Source organism: Carettochelys insculpta, chromosome 23, assembly GCF_033958435.1.
Source record: "Carettochelys insculpta isolate YL-2023 chromosome 23, ASM3395843v1, whole genome shotgun sequence".
In the NCBI taxonomy this organism is placed as follows: domain Eukaryota; kingdom Metazoa; phylum Chordata; order Testudines; family Carettochelyidae; genus Carettochelys; species Carettochelys insculpta.
In genome coordinates, this window is record NC_134159.1 from 15,558,108 (window position 1) to 15,573,603 (window position 15,496).

General features: G+C 51.2%; 1 protein-coding gene across 2 annotated transcripts in view; it reads right to left on the minus strand.

The window, feature by feature from the left end:
• Positions 1-408: 408 nt before the first annotated feature.
• The window catches only part of DVL1 (dishevelled segment polarity protein 1), a 204,151-nt gene continuing 189,063 nt past the window's right edge, over positions 409-15,496 (minus strand). For both annotated transcript variants that reach the window (XM_075018109.1, XM_075018108.1), the window contains exons 13-15: positions 15,034-15,201; positions 12,727-12,933; positions 409-6,595 (exon numbers count right to left, since the gene is read on the minus strand). In XM_075018109.1, coding sequence (XP_074874210.1) covers positions 6,177-6,595; positions 12,727-12,933; positions 15,034-15,201 — 794 coding nt within the window. In that variant the 3' untranslated portion in view covers positions 409-6,176. The remainder of the gene's footprint in view (positions 6,596-12,726; positions 12,934-15,033; positions 15,202-15,496) is intronic.

Sequence of the window (15,496 nt, forward strand, 5' to 3'; positions counted from 1 at the left end):
TGACAAGCTCAGGGCCTGGCTGTCAGATGTACTGAGCACTGCCGAGAACTCCTGGGTCTCTCTCCTTTCACTCATCATGCTGCACAGAGACAAAGGGCCTCCGGTTCCTGTTCCCGCTGCTTAGGCAACTCATTTAATGTCTGTGTTTCCGTTTACCGACCTCAGCTCCCTCAGGTCACACCTGAGCACCTGCAAAAACAATGACAGGCCACAGAACTCCTGAATCCCATTCTCTGCTCTAGCTTCCAGGCCACATCTCCTCCTATCAACTGGGCAGAACATGTACCTCTCCTGGTGTGGGGCAGGGGGGGCAGCTGTCAGGCGTAATGCATGCTTTGAGATCCCTGGAGGACAAGAGCTATAGAGGTGCAAAATCTCCACATCAATAAAGAGAAGACACCAGTGCAGTTGTCACATAAAATTAAAAGCTTTTTTAGTGTTTAAAATAGCATTTACACATAAGCAGCTATATATTAACTATACAGACACTTGGGTTTTAATACAATATCTACAAAAAAAAAAGAATTCAATTAGGCAATAGACATTTAACAGGAACAGTGCAGTCCATGCTAGTAACAGGTTACTCTTGGAGTAGAACCAATTCTAGAATAGGTGATAGTCTGGGTTTTCATTATTTAAAATCATTTAACACTCCCCCACCCTACTGTACATAAATTCTTTACATGTGTTTCTAATCACTGATTAGAATTAATTTTTTAAAAGTCATTCTTATTACAATCCAGTTAAATGCAAAACAAAACAAAACAAAAAACAATTACATCAGCTGTCAGTCTCAGGATGGGACTGTCCATTTGACCCCCCCAAAACAACAGAAATGCCAAAAGTCAGCGCCTGTGCATCATTTGCCATCCAATATACCTTTGGATAAAGTGTCCAGGGACTATTACCTCTGAAAAGCAAATGTGTGAACAGGATGTCCAAGACAACGGCTGTGCCTTTCATCAAAATCTTACTCCTTAGAGAACTGAGTTAATACATTAGGTGGCTGCGTTACCCTAACATTCCAGTAGGAGGCGCCACCTCAACTCCTTAGTACACACAGTATCTCCAATCCACAAAACACACCTGTGTGTCCTTATTAGTTGCTGTTGACCGGAATGAATAAATAATAGTGCAAGTCCAGCTGTAGAGCGTAGGCAGATTATGTTAATTCCTCCTGCCCCCACCCGGTGTTCCCCAGAATTCAAATGCCATTTACGGCTCCTGTTACGCGGCCAGCTTGTAGTTTCAATTCCTTCAGTGTCACACCTCTTGAGTGCCTATTAATCGTGAGCTCACTACTTTGCACGGAAGTGGGAAGAGGACAGGTCAAGATATATTATACAGCCAGCGTTCCCTGTAAGCTGAGCACTTGGACGGCCGCCAAAGAGAAATTCAGGTGCAGCCCAGCTGACTAGCAGAGTGCCTGCAGTGGGCAGCGTGTATTTCTATTGGTGGTGCATATCCACACATGCCTCAGTGCTCACCATAAAATTTATTCCGCCCATGGGTGGACAAAGGTAGAGGGAATACTGAGCCAGACCGGATCCCCAGCCTTAAAAAGAACAACTAACCTGGGCTCTGCTGAGAAATCACATGTCCTTAGGAGGCCAATCATTCAAGCGGTCACCTCTTGGTGTAGCATGTAGGACCGCCTCATTGATGTCAAGGGTACATCTCTCCGGAGGATGCACTCCACCAGAAGGAGATGCTTGCAAAATGAGGCCCAGATGTCCCCATATTGCAAATAAAAACATGGACACATTGAAAGGGATCAGCAGGATTTTGGAGCTCTCCCTCCATTCACTCAAGAAGTGAACAAATGTTCCGCGCACGCTTCCCGCTCACTCAACTGGGTATCTCCGCAGACGTCAATGGAGTTACTCTGTGTTCCACTGGGGGAAGGGAGAAAGGACTCAGACCCTGTGTAGTGTAGCATAACCGTGATGTATTGCACTCTTCACAGAACATGGGCTTAGATTCTCCTACGGCTCTGCAGGGAACAGAATATTCTAAATGCTGTTCATTATTTAATAACCTGCTGTCACACACACAACAGTGCCTATTTTGCCTGAATTAGGTGCTTGATCTCAGCTGGAGATGGTTTGGTTAGAACCAGATTAATTTCCGTCTCCCTGGCGAAAGCCAGACTCAGCAGCCTGCTTCCTTCTGCAGATGAGCACCCTCCAACACCTCTTCCACGTGCTGTGTCCAGTCCAATTCCAGAGCCATCCATGCACATGGAAATACGTAACACAATCATTTCAACACAGCAGCAAAGGGCAACATGACACAGAGTTTTTCTGCCAATAGCACTTACCACAACAACAAAAAGAAAAAAAACAACAGTAAGTGTTTAACTGCAACTACCGCCGGAAAGATGAACAAGGGAATAAAAGACTTCAGCCTCCTTGCATGAAAGCTCAGCCTGAAAGATCTCCCCTTCTGCATACCCCATCAGATTAGTATGACAGTCTTCTTCCCATAACTTTTGTTTTAGGATAAAGTGATCCAGAAAAGAAAGAAATAAGTGAGCAGAGAAGTAACAAAGCTGGTTTAAAAGCAGAACCACCAGAGATTGTCGGTAAAGTCACAAGACTTTTTTTTTTAAAGTGTCTCCGAGAGAAGCAGCAAAAGGGAGGATTTACCCTGATTTCTTTGATTGCTTTCAAGTTTGATTTTTAAAAACTGAACGAGTGTGTGATTCGTGCTTGTGCTGTGCTGAGATGCAAAATGATCCAGAATATTGCTGAACAACTCCCGCGTCTGAAACAGGGGTGGGCAATAATTTTTGCTTTGGGGTGGGGACACTCCAAGAATTAGGAGCTGCACTTTTCCACAATATTAATGGAGGAGGTGTGAGGTGTGGGATGGAGGCTGGGTACCAAATGAAGTCAAAAAACAGCCAGTGGGAGCCAAGATATTCTGCAAAGGGTCGGGAACAGCACACAAAGCCTCCTCATCCCTCCTGACATCCACAGCCGAGAAGCACAGGGAGCAGGAACCTGCTTAAAGCAGCAGCTGGCTGCTCTGTGCCTGAGATGGTCTGCAGGACGCAGTGTGGGGGCCATATTTTGCCCACCCTGTTCTAAAAGGATTGTGTAATTGTATATTGGTCACTGGCAAATTTGCAATGTAGCCAGTAGATGCTCAGGTTCCAGATGAGTCACTATGAGAGCCGTGCTTCCAGAAATGCAGCTGGGCCATGGCAGCAAATGGATGATTTACGGAAAAGGGATTTAGAGGCCTAAGTGAGGAGAGGGTGCGTGGCAAACCAGAGTGTATATCTACTGCACGCCGACTGACCATGCAGCCCTACCACTGTGCACTATGCTGCCTAGCGTGCCTGGATAAGATGGTGTGTCAAAGAGCGCTTGGGAGGGAACCTTTGGGTGTAGCCGCAGGCCCCACATGGCCAGTTGGCCGGTGCCGCCCTGGAGCACTACAGATTTACGCCTCGGCTTGCCATGTGCTAATTCAGACCCGCTGGCTGACTTTCAGGGCTGCCCTGCACCCGCTTTGCCTTGGAAAAGGAAACCTATGACCCAAACAACAAGCAGCCCTGTGGCACCTGAGAATGGGGGATGGGGGTGGAATCTTCTTTGGGTCGGGAGCCACGCAAGTGAGAAGCAGCAAAAAAAAAAAACAAAAAAAAAACCAAACCCTCTCTGCTGTGGTCCCTGACTGGAGGGGGTCAGGGCTACGGGGGCTGGGCAGGAGGACGGGTGCAGGAGCAGGCTGGGGATGGGGGGTCTGGACAGGAGGAGGGTGTACAAGAGGAGTGTGGGTGTGGGAGGGAGTGGGCTCAGGAGGGTTTGGGGTGAAGGGTCTGGGTGGGGGTGAGGGAACTGGGAGGGGGGTAGAGTGCAGGTGGGGAGTATGGGCAGGAGGGCGTAGGAGCAGGGTGAGTGGGTAAGGGTGGGAGGGAGGGTGGAGAGGACAGGAGGTGGGCACAGGAGCACTTGAGGGGTCTGGGCAATGGGGGTGCATTTGCCTGCTCACCCACAGATACACATAGCTCTGCTCCCCCTCCCTCCACTGCTCTGATTAGCTGGAATTCTGGCCAATCAGAGCAGTGGCACGAGGCCACTGCTGGTCCCCTTCCCTTCCCCGAGCTGGGGAATAGCAGGGAGCAGCAGCGAAGCCTGGAGCTGCTTCCTGTCCCCCAGCCACGGGGTGGGGGTGGGTCCCACTTAGCCGAGCCCATGGCCTGGATCCGGCCCCGGCTTGCCTGATTCAGCCCACGAAGCTCAGGGGTCCAAACATTCCACCCCGCTGTGGGCCACGTGTGGGGGAGGGGCATCCCGATCCAGACAAGCCACAGTCCAGGTCTGGACCATGGGCTGGGGGTTCCCCACCCTGGCTTAGAGCCTAACATATTTATTAGGTCATGAGCTCCTCTGGGTAAAACCCACTTCTGTTGTACCCACAGAAGCACATGACCCGACACATGTGGTCGTCTCTAAGGTGCCAAAGGACTGCTAGTTTATTTGTAAAGCTGCAGACCAGCACGGCTAAGCCGATCCACGATCCAAAGTCGTTTTAAAACTTTTGCCAAATTTCACGCTGCCTTTTTCGAATTCTTCTAAGAAAGGCGAAAGAAAAGCCCAGCCAGCCACAAGCAGCTGCCACGACAGGATAAACGGATGGCGGAGAAGTCAGTGCTGCAGCAGGACAAGGGACCATGAAATCACGGCAGTACACGCTATACGCCTTGTCTTCTGCATGCCTGCCAGGCACTGAAATCAACAAGAGCAAGAGCCCAAGCAGGAGGATCCCTTCATACCCGGGAACAATCATGTATACACGCTGAAGCGCAATTTCAACCCCTCTCCTCAGATCCATGTGGAAGAGCTGACTAATGAAGGCGGATTTTAACGGAAGGGCCAACAACACAGGACTGAAATCTTTGGAGCTGTATGACAGCAGATGCTCAAGAGAAACCCTCCTGTTGGAAGTGGCACTGTGTGTCAGTTATAAAGATGGGATCCATGTTATGAGCTGGGAGTAAAAGCCTTTCCACCTTTGCTGGTCGCTAGCCCTGTCTGCCTTCAGAACATGTCCATTTGGTAATGTTGCGGTTGGAAAGGGCCTGCTCCAGGAGTCTGACTCATTGCAGAAGGGAACCTGAGAAATGCAAGAAACCACTGTGATTACTAGCAAAGCCACTGACACGGGAAGAAATATGAATGGACCTTCTCCCTCTTAGAATCATAGGGTTGGAAGAGACCTCAAAAGGTCATTAAGTCCAAACCCCTGCTCAAAGCAGGACCCCTTCCAACTAAATCATCCCAGCCAGGGCTTCGTCAAGTTGGGACTTAAAGACCTGTAGGTAACCCATTCCAGAGCTTCACCACCCTGCTAGTGAAATGGGGACAAGCTGCATCTATTCCTCGCATAACCAGACAGCAACAACTGTGCAACTTCTGCAGGAACCACCTTTAAAACAGCAATGAAGTGCGCGTTACCATCAACAAAGATGGACACGCCCTGTCATTGGGGTGTCATTTGCAATTGGGTGATGTCAAAATGAAAGACAATTTTACTCCTTACTCAGTAGAGGAAGGCGAGGCTCTGCATCCAATCAGATCTTTGCCTACTGCTGGGAATTTCACTCTGTGCCCTCCCCTTTTCCTTATTTCCCACACATTTCCTGGCAGCATGGCTGCGTGTATTGGTTTTTGCTATGGACCAAACACGTAACAGGGAAAACAATCACAGCAGCCAGTGCTTCTGGTAAGAGATAGAGAAAGAAAAATAAAAAGTGCTAATAATGGATCACTGGAAAATTAGGAGGCATATGAAATAACAGTCTCAAATCAGCTAAGGCAACACACTAATTGCACTGAAAGGAAGTGCCACAATTACTGAAGCTCGTTAGGCTGTGAATACACACCAATCACGTTTAAAACCATAGGGATAAAGGAAAAAAAAAAAAAGGCAAGAAAAGATGCTGTCGATTTGCTGATATTTAACAATCCCAGGTGATTTTTGTTTTGCTTTTTGCAACACATGACTGAGATTCAGGAAGGTGTTACAAGCAATACAGCCAAGCTTGCTTTCTTAAAGTGTTTGGCAATGACCTCTCCCTCCCCGCCGCAAAAAAGACCCCCCAAACCTCAACATCAATGAAAACAAGCCCCTCCCCCCAAAACAGAGTCTGAAGGCACTTCCTCTCACATGATGTCAACAAAGAATTCACAAGGGTTGCCCATGGCCTTCTGGAAGGACTGCCGGCTCCCCGTCAGCTCTGGAGGAACGGAACTCAGTTCTCTCACAGGAGGTCCACCCGGGGGGCCACTCGTCCCGTAGACTTTGGAGCCTAGCTTTGGCTGGTGGTAGAGGGGTGGGACCCCCGGAGGCCCGTACGAATGGTGGCTGTGGTGGCTTCTCTCACTGTGGGTGGTAGAGACGTGGCTCCGGTGGCTGAGCTGGCTGCCGGGCCGTTCGCAGCGCACAACGCTGGCCCCGCCCCCGCTGCGGGCGGTGTGGTCGGATTCGCTGCCGCTGCCGGCTGACTTCCGCTCCTTCTCCCTGCCGAGAGCCCTCCGGCTGGTCTCACTGTTGCTCCGGTTGGAGCCGCTGCTCTTGCTCCCTGTGGACGGGGAGTGAAGGGAAGACAAAGGGCAGATTAGCCGGTCACATTTCCGTCCCTCCTCCTCCATCCACCCCACAGCTCCCAACCCACAGTGGCAATGGCGAGGATGATCAACTCTGGTCCACATCAAGCACAAGAGGCGATAGATGACAACAAGATCGGGCGACAAAACCTACTAGAACAAAGTGGAGGATGTGGCATGCAAGGGAACACATGGGACCCTCCCTCCGGAGCCAGCCTGGTGAAAGTGTCGGCTAGCTGAGCAATACAATCTCTGCTCTCCAAGGGTCCACGCTTCCCCGCTGGCCAGACACTGCTACGCTGAGAGGGAAAAGCCACAAAGGGGAAGAACTGGAGGGCTGAGGAGGGTTTCGTTTTTAAGCACAACACTGGCTCCTTCCAACAGCCTGACTGACTCAGGGCGAGGAGGCCAGAAACGCCAGCACACAAATGGCTTATCCTGCCACAGATCTCTTCTTCCCACAAAACCCTTCAAACCAGCCAGGCCCCCTCCTCCCTCCTGCCCTGCTTCCTGGAGAAGAAAGCTGTCAGCTGGTCGCCTAGGTGACAAAGAGCAAGGAGGGCCATTGTCTACAAGTGAGAATTCATCACACCGAAACTCCCCTCCCCACTATGCACCGATGCAGTGCCTCTTTAGTTTGGCATCTGGATCCACTTGCCAGTATCCCTTGGGGAGGTAGCAGGCTCCCCCCAGCTTGTCCAGGAGGTAGGTTCCTTCCTGCATCAGTCTTTGATAAACGAAGCAGATTCAAAACCTGGGCTGGCTCCAAAGCCCACTGCACTGAACGGAAATCTTTCTGTTGGCTTCAGTGGCACGAGGGGCCAGCTCCAAGGCAGGTTCCTACAAAGCCTGCGACTGCAGTGTTTTATAGAATCATAGAAAACTACGACTGGAAGGGACCTCAAGAGACCATCGTGTCCAGTCCCCTGCCCTCATGGTGGCAGTGGCCTTCAGAACCTGGCATGTGGCGTAGTCATACACAGACTGCCACATATCATGCAAATGCTGAGCTGAGATGTTCCCAGCAGAGGCTGCAAAATAATACCTGCCAGGTATGGACGAGTAGCCATAGAACAGGAGCATGAGCTGTTGACCTCACTAGGGCTCGGGTTAGGCCCTTGGTGAACAGCTGGAATAGATGCTCTCAGATATAAGGATGAGCCTGGGATGGACACTTGGGCAGATATGTCCAAGTTAAACCTGTTCCTCTTTTTTAAAAACCCCTGAACTATCCAAGTCATTGCTCAACAAGGAATTAACTGCGTCACTTAACCCACATCCCTTAGCGTGTGGTTCTATTCACACACATGCTCCACAGCCTCGTAACAAGGGCTTGCTACTCTGCTTGAGTCATCAGATGGCTAGCACAGTGGGAGAGAGGGATGACAGAATCATGGGTACTCCTGGTGCTAGTCACAGCCAGCATTCCCTATATGCTGAGCACTTCGGTGGCTGCGCAGGAGATAGTCTAATGCCACTCAACTGACTATCAAAGCACCCACCACCAGTAGCAGGTGTTTCTCTTGGTGGTGCACATTCACACATCTTAGTGCACACAACAAAATTTATTTTGCACATGGATGGAAAAAAATTAAAGGGAACATTGGTCTTCAACCCTCCCTGCGTTTTGCAGGAAACGTTGAGCTCTCTACTACCCAATCTAGAATGTGAATACTCAAGACACAGTGAAGGACTAGGGGTTTAAACCCAACACTAGGAGCCTGCACCTGGCGAATTCCACTCCTAATCCCCACCAAGCAGCTTCAGGCAAGACACTTATCTGCTTGGTGCCTCAGTTTCCCCAGCCACAAATAGAGCTGATCATATTTACTCCACTCCCGCCTAGGGGCGTTTTGAGGGTTGGTTAGGTAGCCCTCTGAAAACAAAGCACCATGCAAATACTGAGTTTTGCCAGCAAACATCTTCTCATGAGCCAGTCAAAAGCCATCTCATAATTGAGCAGCAACAGGCTGACTCTTCTGGCTCTCCCTCCAGGCAAGATGGGTGCCTGAATGGGACAGACCGGGAGTTCTTACAAGGCACTGATGATTATTCATCCCAGAGTGAACGGTGCTCTGCCCATCCACACCCCAACAGCAGCAACCACAATGCAAATCTTTGGCAACTGCTTTACAAACCCAAGAAACACTTGGATAAGGAGAAATCCCAGCACGGTGGGTCCTGATTTCCCAAAGAACAGCTCCATGTTGTGGCAACCCTTCAAGCATGAGAGAAGTCTCCTTCTCCCCCTAGGGCAATAGACCTGGTTTTCAAGCCAGAACTCCCGTAGCTGGAGAGCTCTGTTTAAAATCTAATGGCACAAACTGGCCCCTTGCCATACCCTGCAATGCACCAGTTCTATGCGGGGCATGAGATGCTGAGTCCGCAGTAATGCTCTTAGAGAAAAGCTGGCATGCACATCAAAGGAAAGGCGTCTGTCTGAGTTGCTATTTGAGATGGGGCCCCAGATCTGAGGCTTAGTTACCCCATCAGTACAGTCACTGCTGGTGGCTGTAGTATGTTCAGCTTGTGCCAGTGAAAGAAGCAGCCAAGAGCAGAATAAATTTTGTTATGTGCACCAAGGCTTGTGCAAATGTGCAACGCCTACAGAAGCACACACTGCTGGCTGTGGGCGCTCTGCTAGCCAGCTGGGATGGCACCTGAATCTCTCCTGCGCGGCTCCACAAGTGCTTAGCGTACAGGGAACACTGCTGCCAGCTCTGGAGACCAGAGTCCCCTATTTACTCATCCTCCCCACAACATCAAGATTCAGGCAACAGCAGGGCAAGCTCCCTCTTACTGCTCTTCCAATACACCTCACTGCAATTTAAACAGACTGTCACCAGTATGCCCTGGAAGCTGGGTGCTTGTGCGCCCACACAGGAGAGAGTCCAATGCCAGCCAGCTGATAGCAGAGTGCCCAAACCTAGCTTTTGTTTCTATTGGTGGTGCACATTTTCCCAGACCTTGGTGCACATCAAATTTATTCCACACACGGACAGGTAAAGCTTAGCGGCAGCATTGACCATCACCTCTTGAGAGAAGAGCAAACTCCAGTATCAGCTGCACTGACAATTGCCAGGGAGGGACCGATTGTGTGACATTGGATGCTCACGCTCTCGAGCTGAATAGGCATCCTCTCCCTTCCTGGCCACTCTAATTCTGGGGCAGCTCCTTTGCTGTCTGGGAGTCTCTAACAACCTACCAGAGCCACTGTTTCTCTTTTGAATAGCCATGTTATTGCTGCACCCTCAATGGCTGCCAGGCCCACTGACGGGGTAGGGTTGGGGGCAACTGCCCTGAGTCCTATTAAATCACTGATGGGGACCTGGGGAATCTAGTCCCAGCCCCACCCCATCCGCCTGAGGCCCCGCCCCTTCTGCAGAAACAGAGCCAGGCTCCCACCCCACACACACGCACACACACTGCCAAGGGGACTGGTGAGTGTCCATCCCACTGATGCCTGCTCACTTTATGCTTCACTCAGTCATGTCAGCTCTCAGACCTCCAAATGCCCCATGTGGCTAGAGCCAACCCCCAAATAGGTAAGGTAAATGGCAGGCACCCATGGGCCTTTCACCAGGAGTACTGCAGGAGAACGTTGGCGCAGAAGCAGCTTCCTGGCCTAACAAAGCTGGATCCAGAGGCAAAGACAAAAGGCTGCCAAATGGCCCCATTTTCCAGGGAGGACTCTCAGGCTGTCCCCCTGTCGCTGTTGTACCCCCACCGTCACACAACTAAGCTTTGCAGTCCGATGGCTCTCTCTGCTAACACCACAGTCTTACCATAGAACGTGCTGGGACAGGCCAAGTACCTCTGAAAAATTCAAAAGAAAAGGGGGGAAACAGCTACAAGCCAGGGTCACAAGAGTCTAATGATCATGCTATGAATTGGGTATCGGTACAGAGATGTTTGAAGCTTACCAATCCCCTAGCGTCAGCCATTCCTTTCTGAATCCTTCAGTCTAACGCTTGCTCAGAACAAAACAAGGGAATAACAGTTACAAAACAACACACCCGTGTAGTTTCCAAAAGAAGAACAAGGGGGAAAAAAAGCACCGAACCATTCACAACAAAACCCTCCCCATCACCTTCAACAAAACTCTCCTAGCCGATAAACCAGGAAGCGTGGATAAAAAGACAGTACCTTTCCTATTCCAACAGCAAGGTGACTGGTGAGCCCCCAGGGAAAAAACAGTGTTTCTCCCCTGCAGGGGCCGAATAGACTAGATGTGGATTTTTGCTCAAGATTTTTGGTTACATTCCCCACACAGGTTTGTTTCTAGAGGAGCCTGGAAATTTCACAAGCGGATTTTCTCATGCGATTTCCAGCATGGGTTTGCAAAATGAAACAGGCTGGGTTAAGTCTGGAGGGCTGCTTGCAGATTACTGGAGGTTTATCTTGGCAACATGATTCATAGCCAGGCTGAGCCCTGCGCAGATACAAAAAGTGATATCTGCACCTGCAAAACTAATCCACAGCGATCTGCATCCACATCCCCGGTGGCAGATCCCCACAGATATAAAGCAGATATTCACAAATTTGCCAGGTTCTAGATACAAAATTAGTACCCACATCTCCAAAAATGATCCACAGGTATCTGCCTCCAGCTCCACGGACGTGGATATCCGTGAATAGGAAGTGGATCTCCTTGGATTTGCAAGGCTCTATTTAAGAGACTCCATTTGAGCCTGGCCTTTTGGCTCCTGACAGCATTTCCAAGAGGGATATTCTCATTGGAAGCAGTGAATGTAACTAACGACAGCTGCTTCTCCCTCCTCCCTCCCCATTAAGGCAGACAATAGAATCCTGTTTAATTGACTCTGCTCTGCAGAATGAAGTAGCCAGGTGAGCTTAGGGCTGGACAGGAGGCAATGCATTTATGCAACTCATGCAACATGTATCAGAGCCAAAGCAATTGTGTTGCCCGCTGAAGGGAATGTTAGGGCTTGCAGGCCACTTGGCTGGCTGTTGCACACTGAGTTCTTTTTGCTTGCTTCATTCAAGAGGAGGCGGATGTCCCTTGACACTCAGGACAGAGGTGGAAGCTGGGAGCACTTAGGTTTGAATCCCACTGTGGTCCCCTCTGCTCTATCCTGGGGCTTCCAACAACCTGCTGATGGCCTGATTTTCAGAGAAATTGAGCACTTTCAGCACCTTGGAAATCAGGGGCTCATCCCTGGGAAAACCAGGACTGCCAGCTCTCAGGGCCTCAGCTTGCCAACTGATGACCAGGCAGGGGTGCCATCTATATAGCTCTTCCCTGGGGTGAGGACTGGGTCTTTAACGCTGGATTAATTAGGGATGTAATACTGCTGTGTGTTACCGTGTGTTGTTTTGGGATACCTATGCCACACTGGTCATGACAGATGGACAGACAGGGCTGTCCTGTGGGGGAGGGCAAGGCCTGGGGCAACCCCACCCCAGTGCCCCCGGCACAGGGCCTGGGGCAATCCCCCCCAGGCCACAGGCCCCACCCCCTTCTGCTCTGTCCCCCTACCCTGCCCCCTTTGCTCCTCCCTGACCAATGAGGCTGGAGATTACCTGGGGCAGAGCAGCAGGCAGCAGCAGCAGCAAGAGCAAGGGGTCGCCCCCCGCCCGGCCACAATGCACTCACCACACAGGCGGTGTGAGTGGCAGCCTGCTTCCACCGCGCTGCGCTGCGCCCTCCCAACCTGCTGAGCCCTGCCCCAAGTAATCCTCCTCCCTCCCATCCACAGGGCAGCTGGGGCGGCTGCTGTGGGGCCCCAAAAGCACAGGGCCTGGGGCAGCTGCCCCCACCTTCTCCTATGGACAGGGCGGCTCTACAGGTAGCCACTGTCTCTAGCTGCGGGGGGGGCTCGTGCTCTGCGTGCTGAGCTCCAGTGCACTGCACCGAGCGGAATGATAAAATGCACTGGGCACTGCCACTGCGGTGCTGCAAGGGTGGCCACCCCCGTCCAGTGAGTCTGCAGGGAGCTTTCAGAGTCAGAGCCATCGCAGCCAAGCCCATGCACGGAGCACACAAAACCCACAAGGAAGGGGAGTGCGGGCAGGTCGAGGGAAGCTCAAGCAAATGGCTGGGGACACAGAGCTGGGATAGCACATGCTCAACTCGCAGGCTTACCTTCACTTTGCTGGCTCCCGGCGCTGCCACTTCCGTAGCTGAAGCCTGGGTCCTGGTAGGCTGGTGGGAAGCATGGAGTGGGGAGTGGGTACTGGTAGGGGTACCCCTGGCCTAGCGGCCATGGTGCAGCAGCATGCGGGAGGGGTGCGAGAGTGTCCTGATCAGAGGCTCCACTTGAACCGTTGTTAAGATTCAAGGCAGCCATATCTGGAGGGAGAAAGAAAAGGTGAGGGTAGTACTCGTCCCTACCGCCTGACACCCCCATACTACAGTCATCCCGTACAAACAATGGCCAGTGGGCTTCCCCGAGGCTTAACCTCAGCAGTTTGATCAAGGCTACCCAGGGGGAAGCAGGCATGAATCTACTATATATTCTAGAGAGTTTGTGCACTTGTCTGTCTGTCCATGTGTTCCATTTGTTGAAGAACTCAAATGGTCAGAGTGAGGCCCACCAAATGTGGCAGGGCAGCTTCCTCTTGTCATACCTTAGAGCAAGGGCAGGGTTTGGCTGTGCCAGGACAACAGGATGTGCCTAGAATCCAACTGTGCCTCCTCAAATGGAAGGCGAGGGGTGTGAGCGCAGGGATAGCGATACTCATGAGTGACCATAAGGGGGCAGCAAACACCCCAGCGTAGGAAAGGGGGCGCGCCAGAGAGAAGATGCCAGCTGCTGCGTGGCCCCCACTGCCCTGGGCCAGACCCGGACCACGCCAGCTAAGTCTTCTGGTGTTTAACATGGAGGAATTGATGTTCTCTAGCCAGTGTGTGTAATGGTGAGTTACAGGCACTCTCATGCTTGCATCTCAGTTGGGAGATGGGCCCTGCGGCAGCACCGAAAGGTTACCAAAGCCAGTCGCAGGCACACTAGGGAAGGCGGCCTTGTGTTTAAGATATTAGACTGGGACTCAGGACACCAGGTTTCAATGCTTGATTAGGCCTCAGACTCCCCGTAGACTTTGGGCAAGTCCAGGTGACAGTCTACGCTTAGTGTTAGGGGTGTGATTCCCAGTGCGCACAATCACCCTTGCACTACTCCTCACTGAGCAAGTGTGCTCAAACAAGGAGTGAAGCCACAGCAGTACGGACAGCTGAGGCCAGCCGCCCCGAGTATATCCCTGCCAGGGGGACGTGCTCGAGCCTGCACGTTGCACTACTAGAGCTTCACTATTATTTTAGCATGCCCCATAGCTACACCAGCCGGGAAATGCATCCTGAGCTCCCCGTCCCACCATAGCTTCAGTTGCCTCTGTGCTTCTGCACTCCTTCTGTAAAAGGAGATCTGGCCTGAACTCTGAGGTCTCTTGAGAGGGCACAGGCATTACTGTAACAGAGGTGCTAATCACTGCCCTGAGGCCCCCAAAGTGACTTGAAAATTCCCGAGTGAGAGAAGTCAGCAGAGAGCACTGACAGGCTAGTCCCACTTATGTGGGAGGAGGCCCAGCTGGAAGGCCTCTGAAATCACGCTTGGGTTCAGACATGAAATCATTATTGCATTTGACTCAGCCTACCCTGCCACAGCCTTTGAGCCCCTCATAACATCCCCATAAGGCAGGGTGGTACTATGCCCATTTTACAGATGAGGAACCTGAGGACAAACAGGTGCACTGTAGAATCAGGAGGAGAACCCACACTTCCTGAGTCCCAGCCCAGTGTCCTACTTCACTAGACCAGCCTTCTTCCTCAGATAACTTGGGTATGTCTCCACTACGTGGAAGATCAACACCATAAGGGTTGATCTTCTGGGGTTCAATTTCACCTGTCTAGTGGGAACATGCAAAATCAAACCATCAGGGGTTGAGAGTCGATCCCTGTGCTCCTCGATATCATGAGGAGAAAGAGAGGTCAAAGGCAGGGTTTCTCCCATCAACCTCCCTCTGTGAGGATGGCCTGATAAGTCAATCCTAGATATGCCGATTCCAGCTACGCAACTGCCATAGTTAGAACTGCATATCTGCAACTGACTTACCTGCCTCGTGTAGATTAAGCCCTGAGGGAAAAGAACAAACAAGATCCCTTAGCACAGCCTTGATTTGCACATGGAACAAATCCTCACCCTGGCTGTGGTTAGGCCCCTGGTGAGGGCATAGCTGGGGTAGGTTTCTACCACCCCTTCCCAATAGACTTTAATATCTAGTGTAGACCTGGCTTCTGTTGCTTCCCCTAAAGGAAAATACAATCTAATGATCATGTGACTTGGAGGGACGCGGGGGGTCGTGTGTGTGAAAATCCCCATGCTTGTGAAATCCCACAAGGGGCGCTGGCAGCCAATGCACGTGTGGCTTCGCCCTGCATGGCTGAGGAACGTACTGCGGCAGAGGTCCCCGAAGACGTAATAGCACTGCTCCGAGAAGGTGATTTTGTTCACAGTGTGCCTGAGGTAGCCGTGTTTTAACATGCTGCTGGCGTATTTTCTAGCCTCGCGTCGATCTTTGAAGCCCTCCACATGAGTGTACAGCCAGTCGACCACGTCCGCCCCTGCAAAGGGAGTGAGGAACAGAGAAAGGAGAAACGGCCTAATGTCACATATCGCCAGCAAGACTGTTTTCAAAGGCCTATTAACATCATCACTCAGCATGTGAGAGTGCCTACAGGCCTCAACCAGGCCAGAGCATCATTATGTTATACATATATACATGCCTCTGTCAAAGTGGGTCTTTGCCCACAAAAGCTAATGCTCCAAAAAATCTGTTAGTCTATAAGGCACCACAGGACTTCTCATTGTTTTTGCGATACCAAATACATATCTCATAGAGCTGGGAGGGACCTCAAG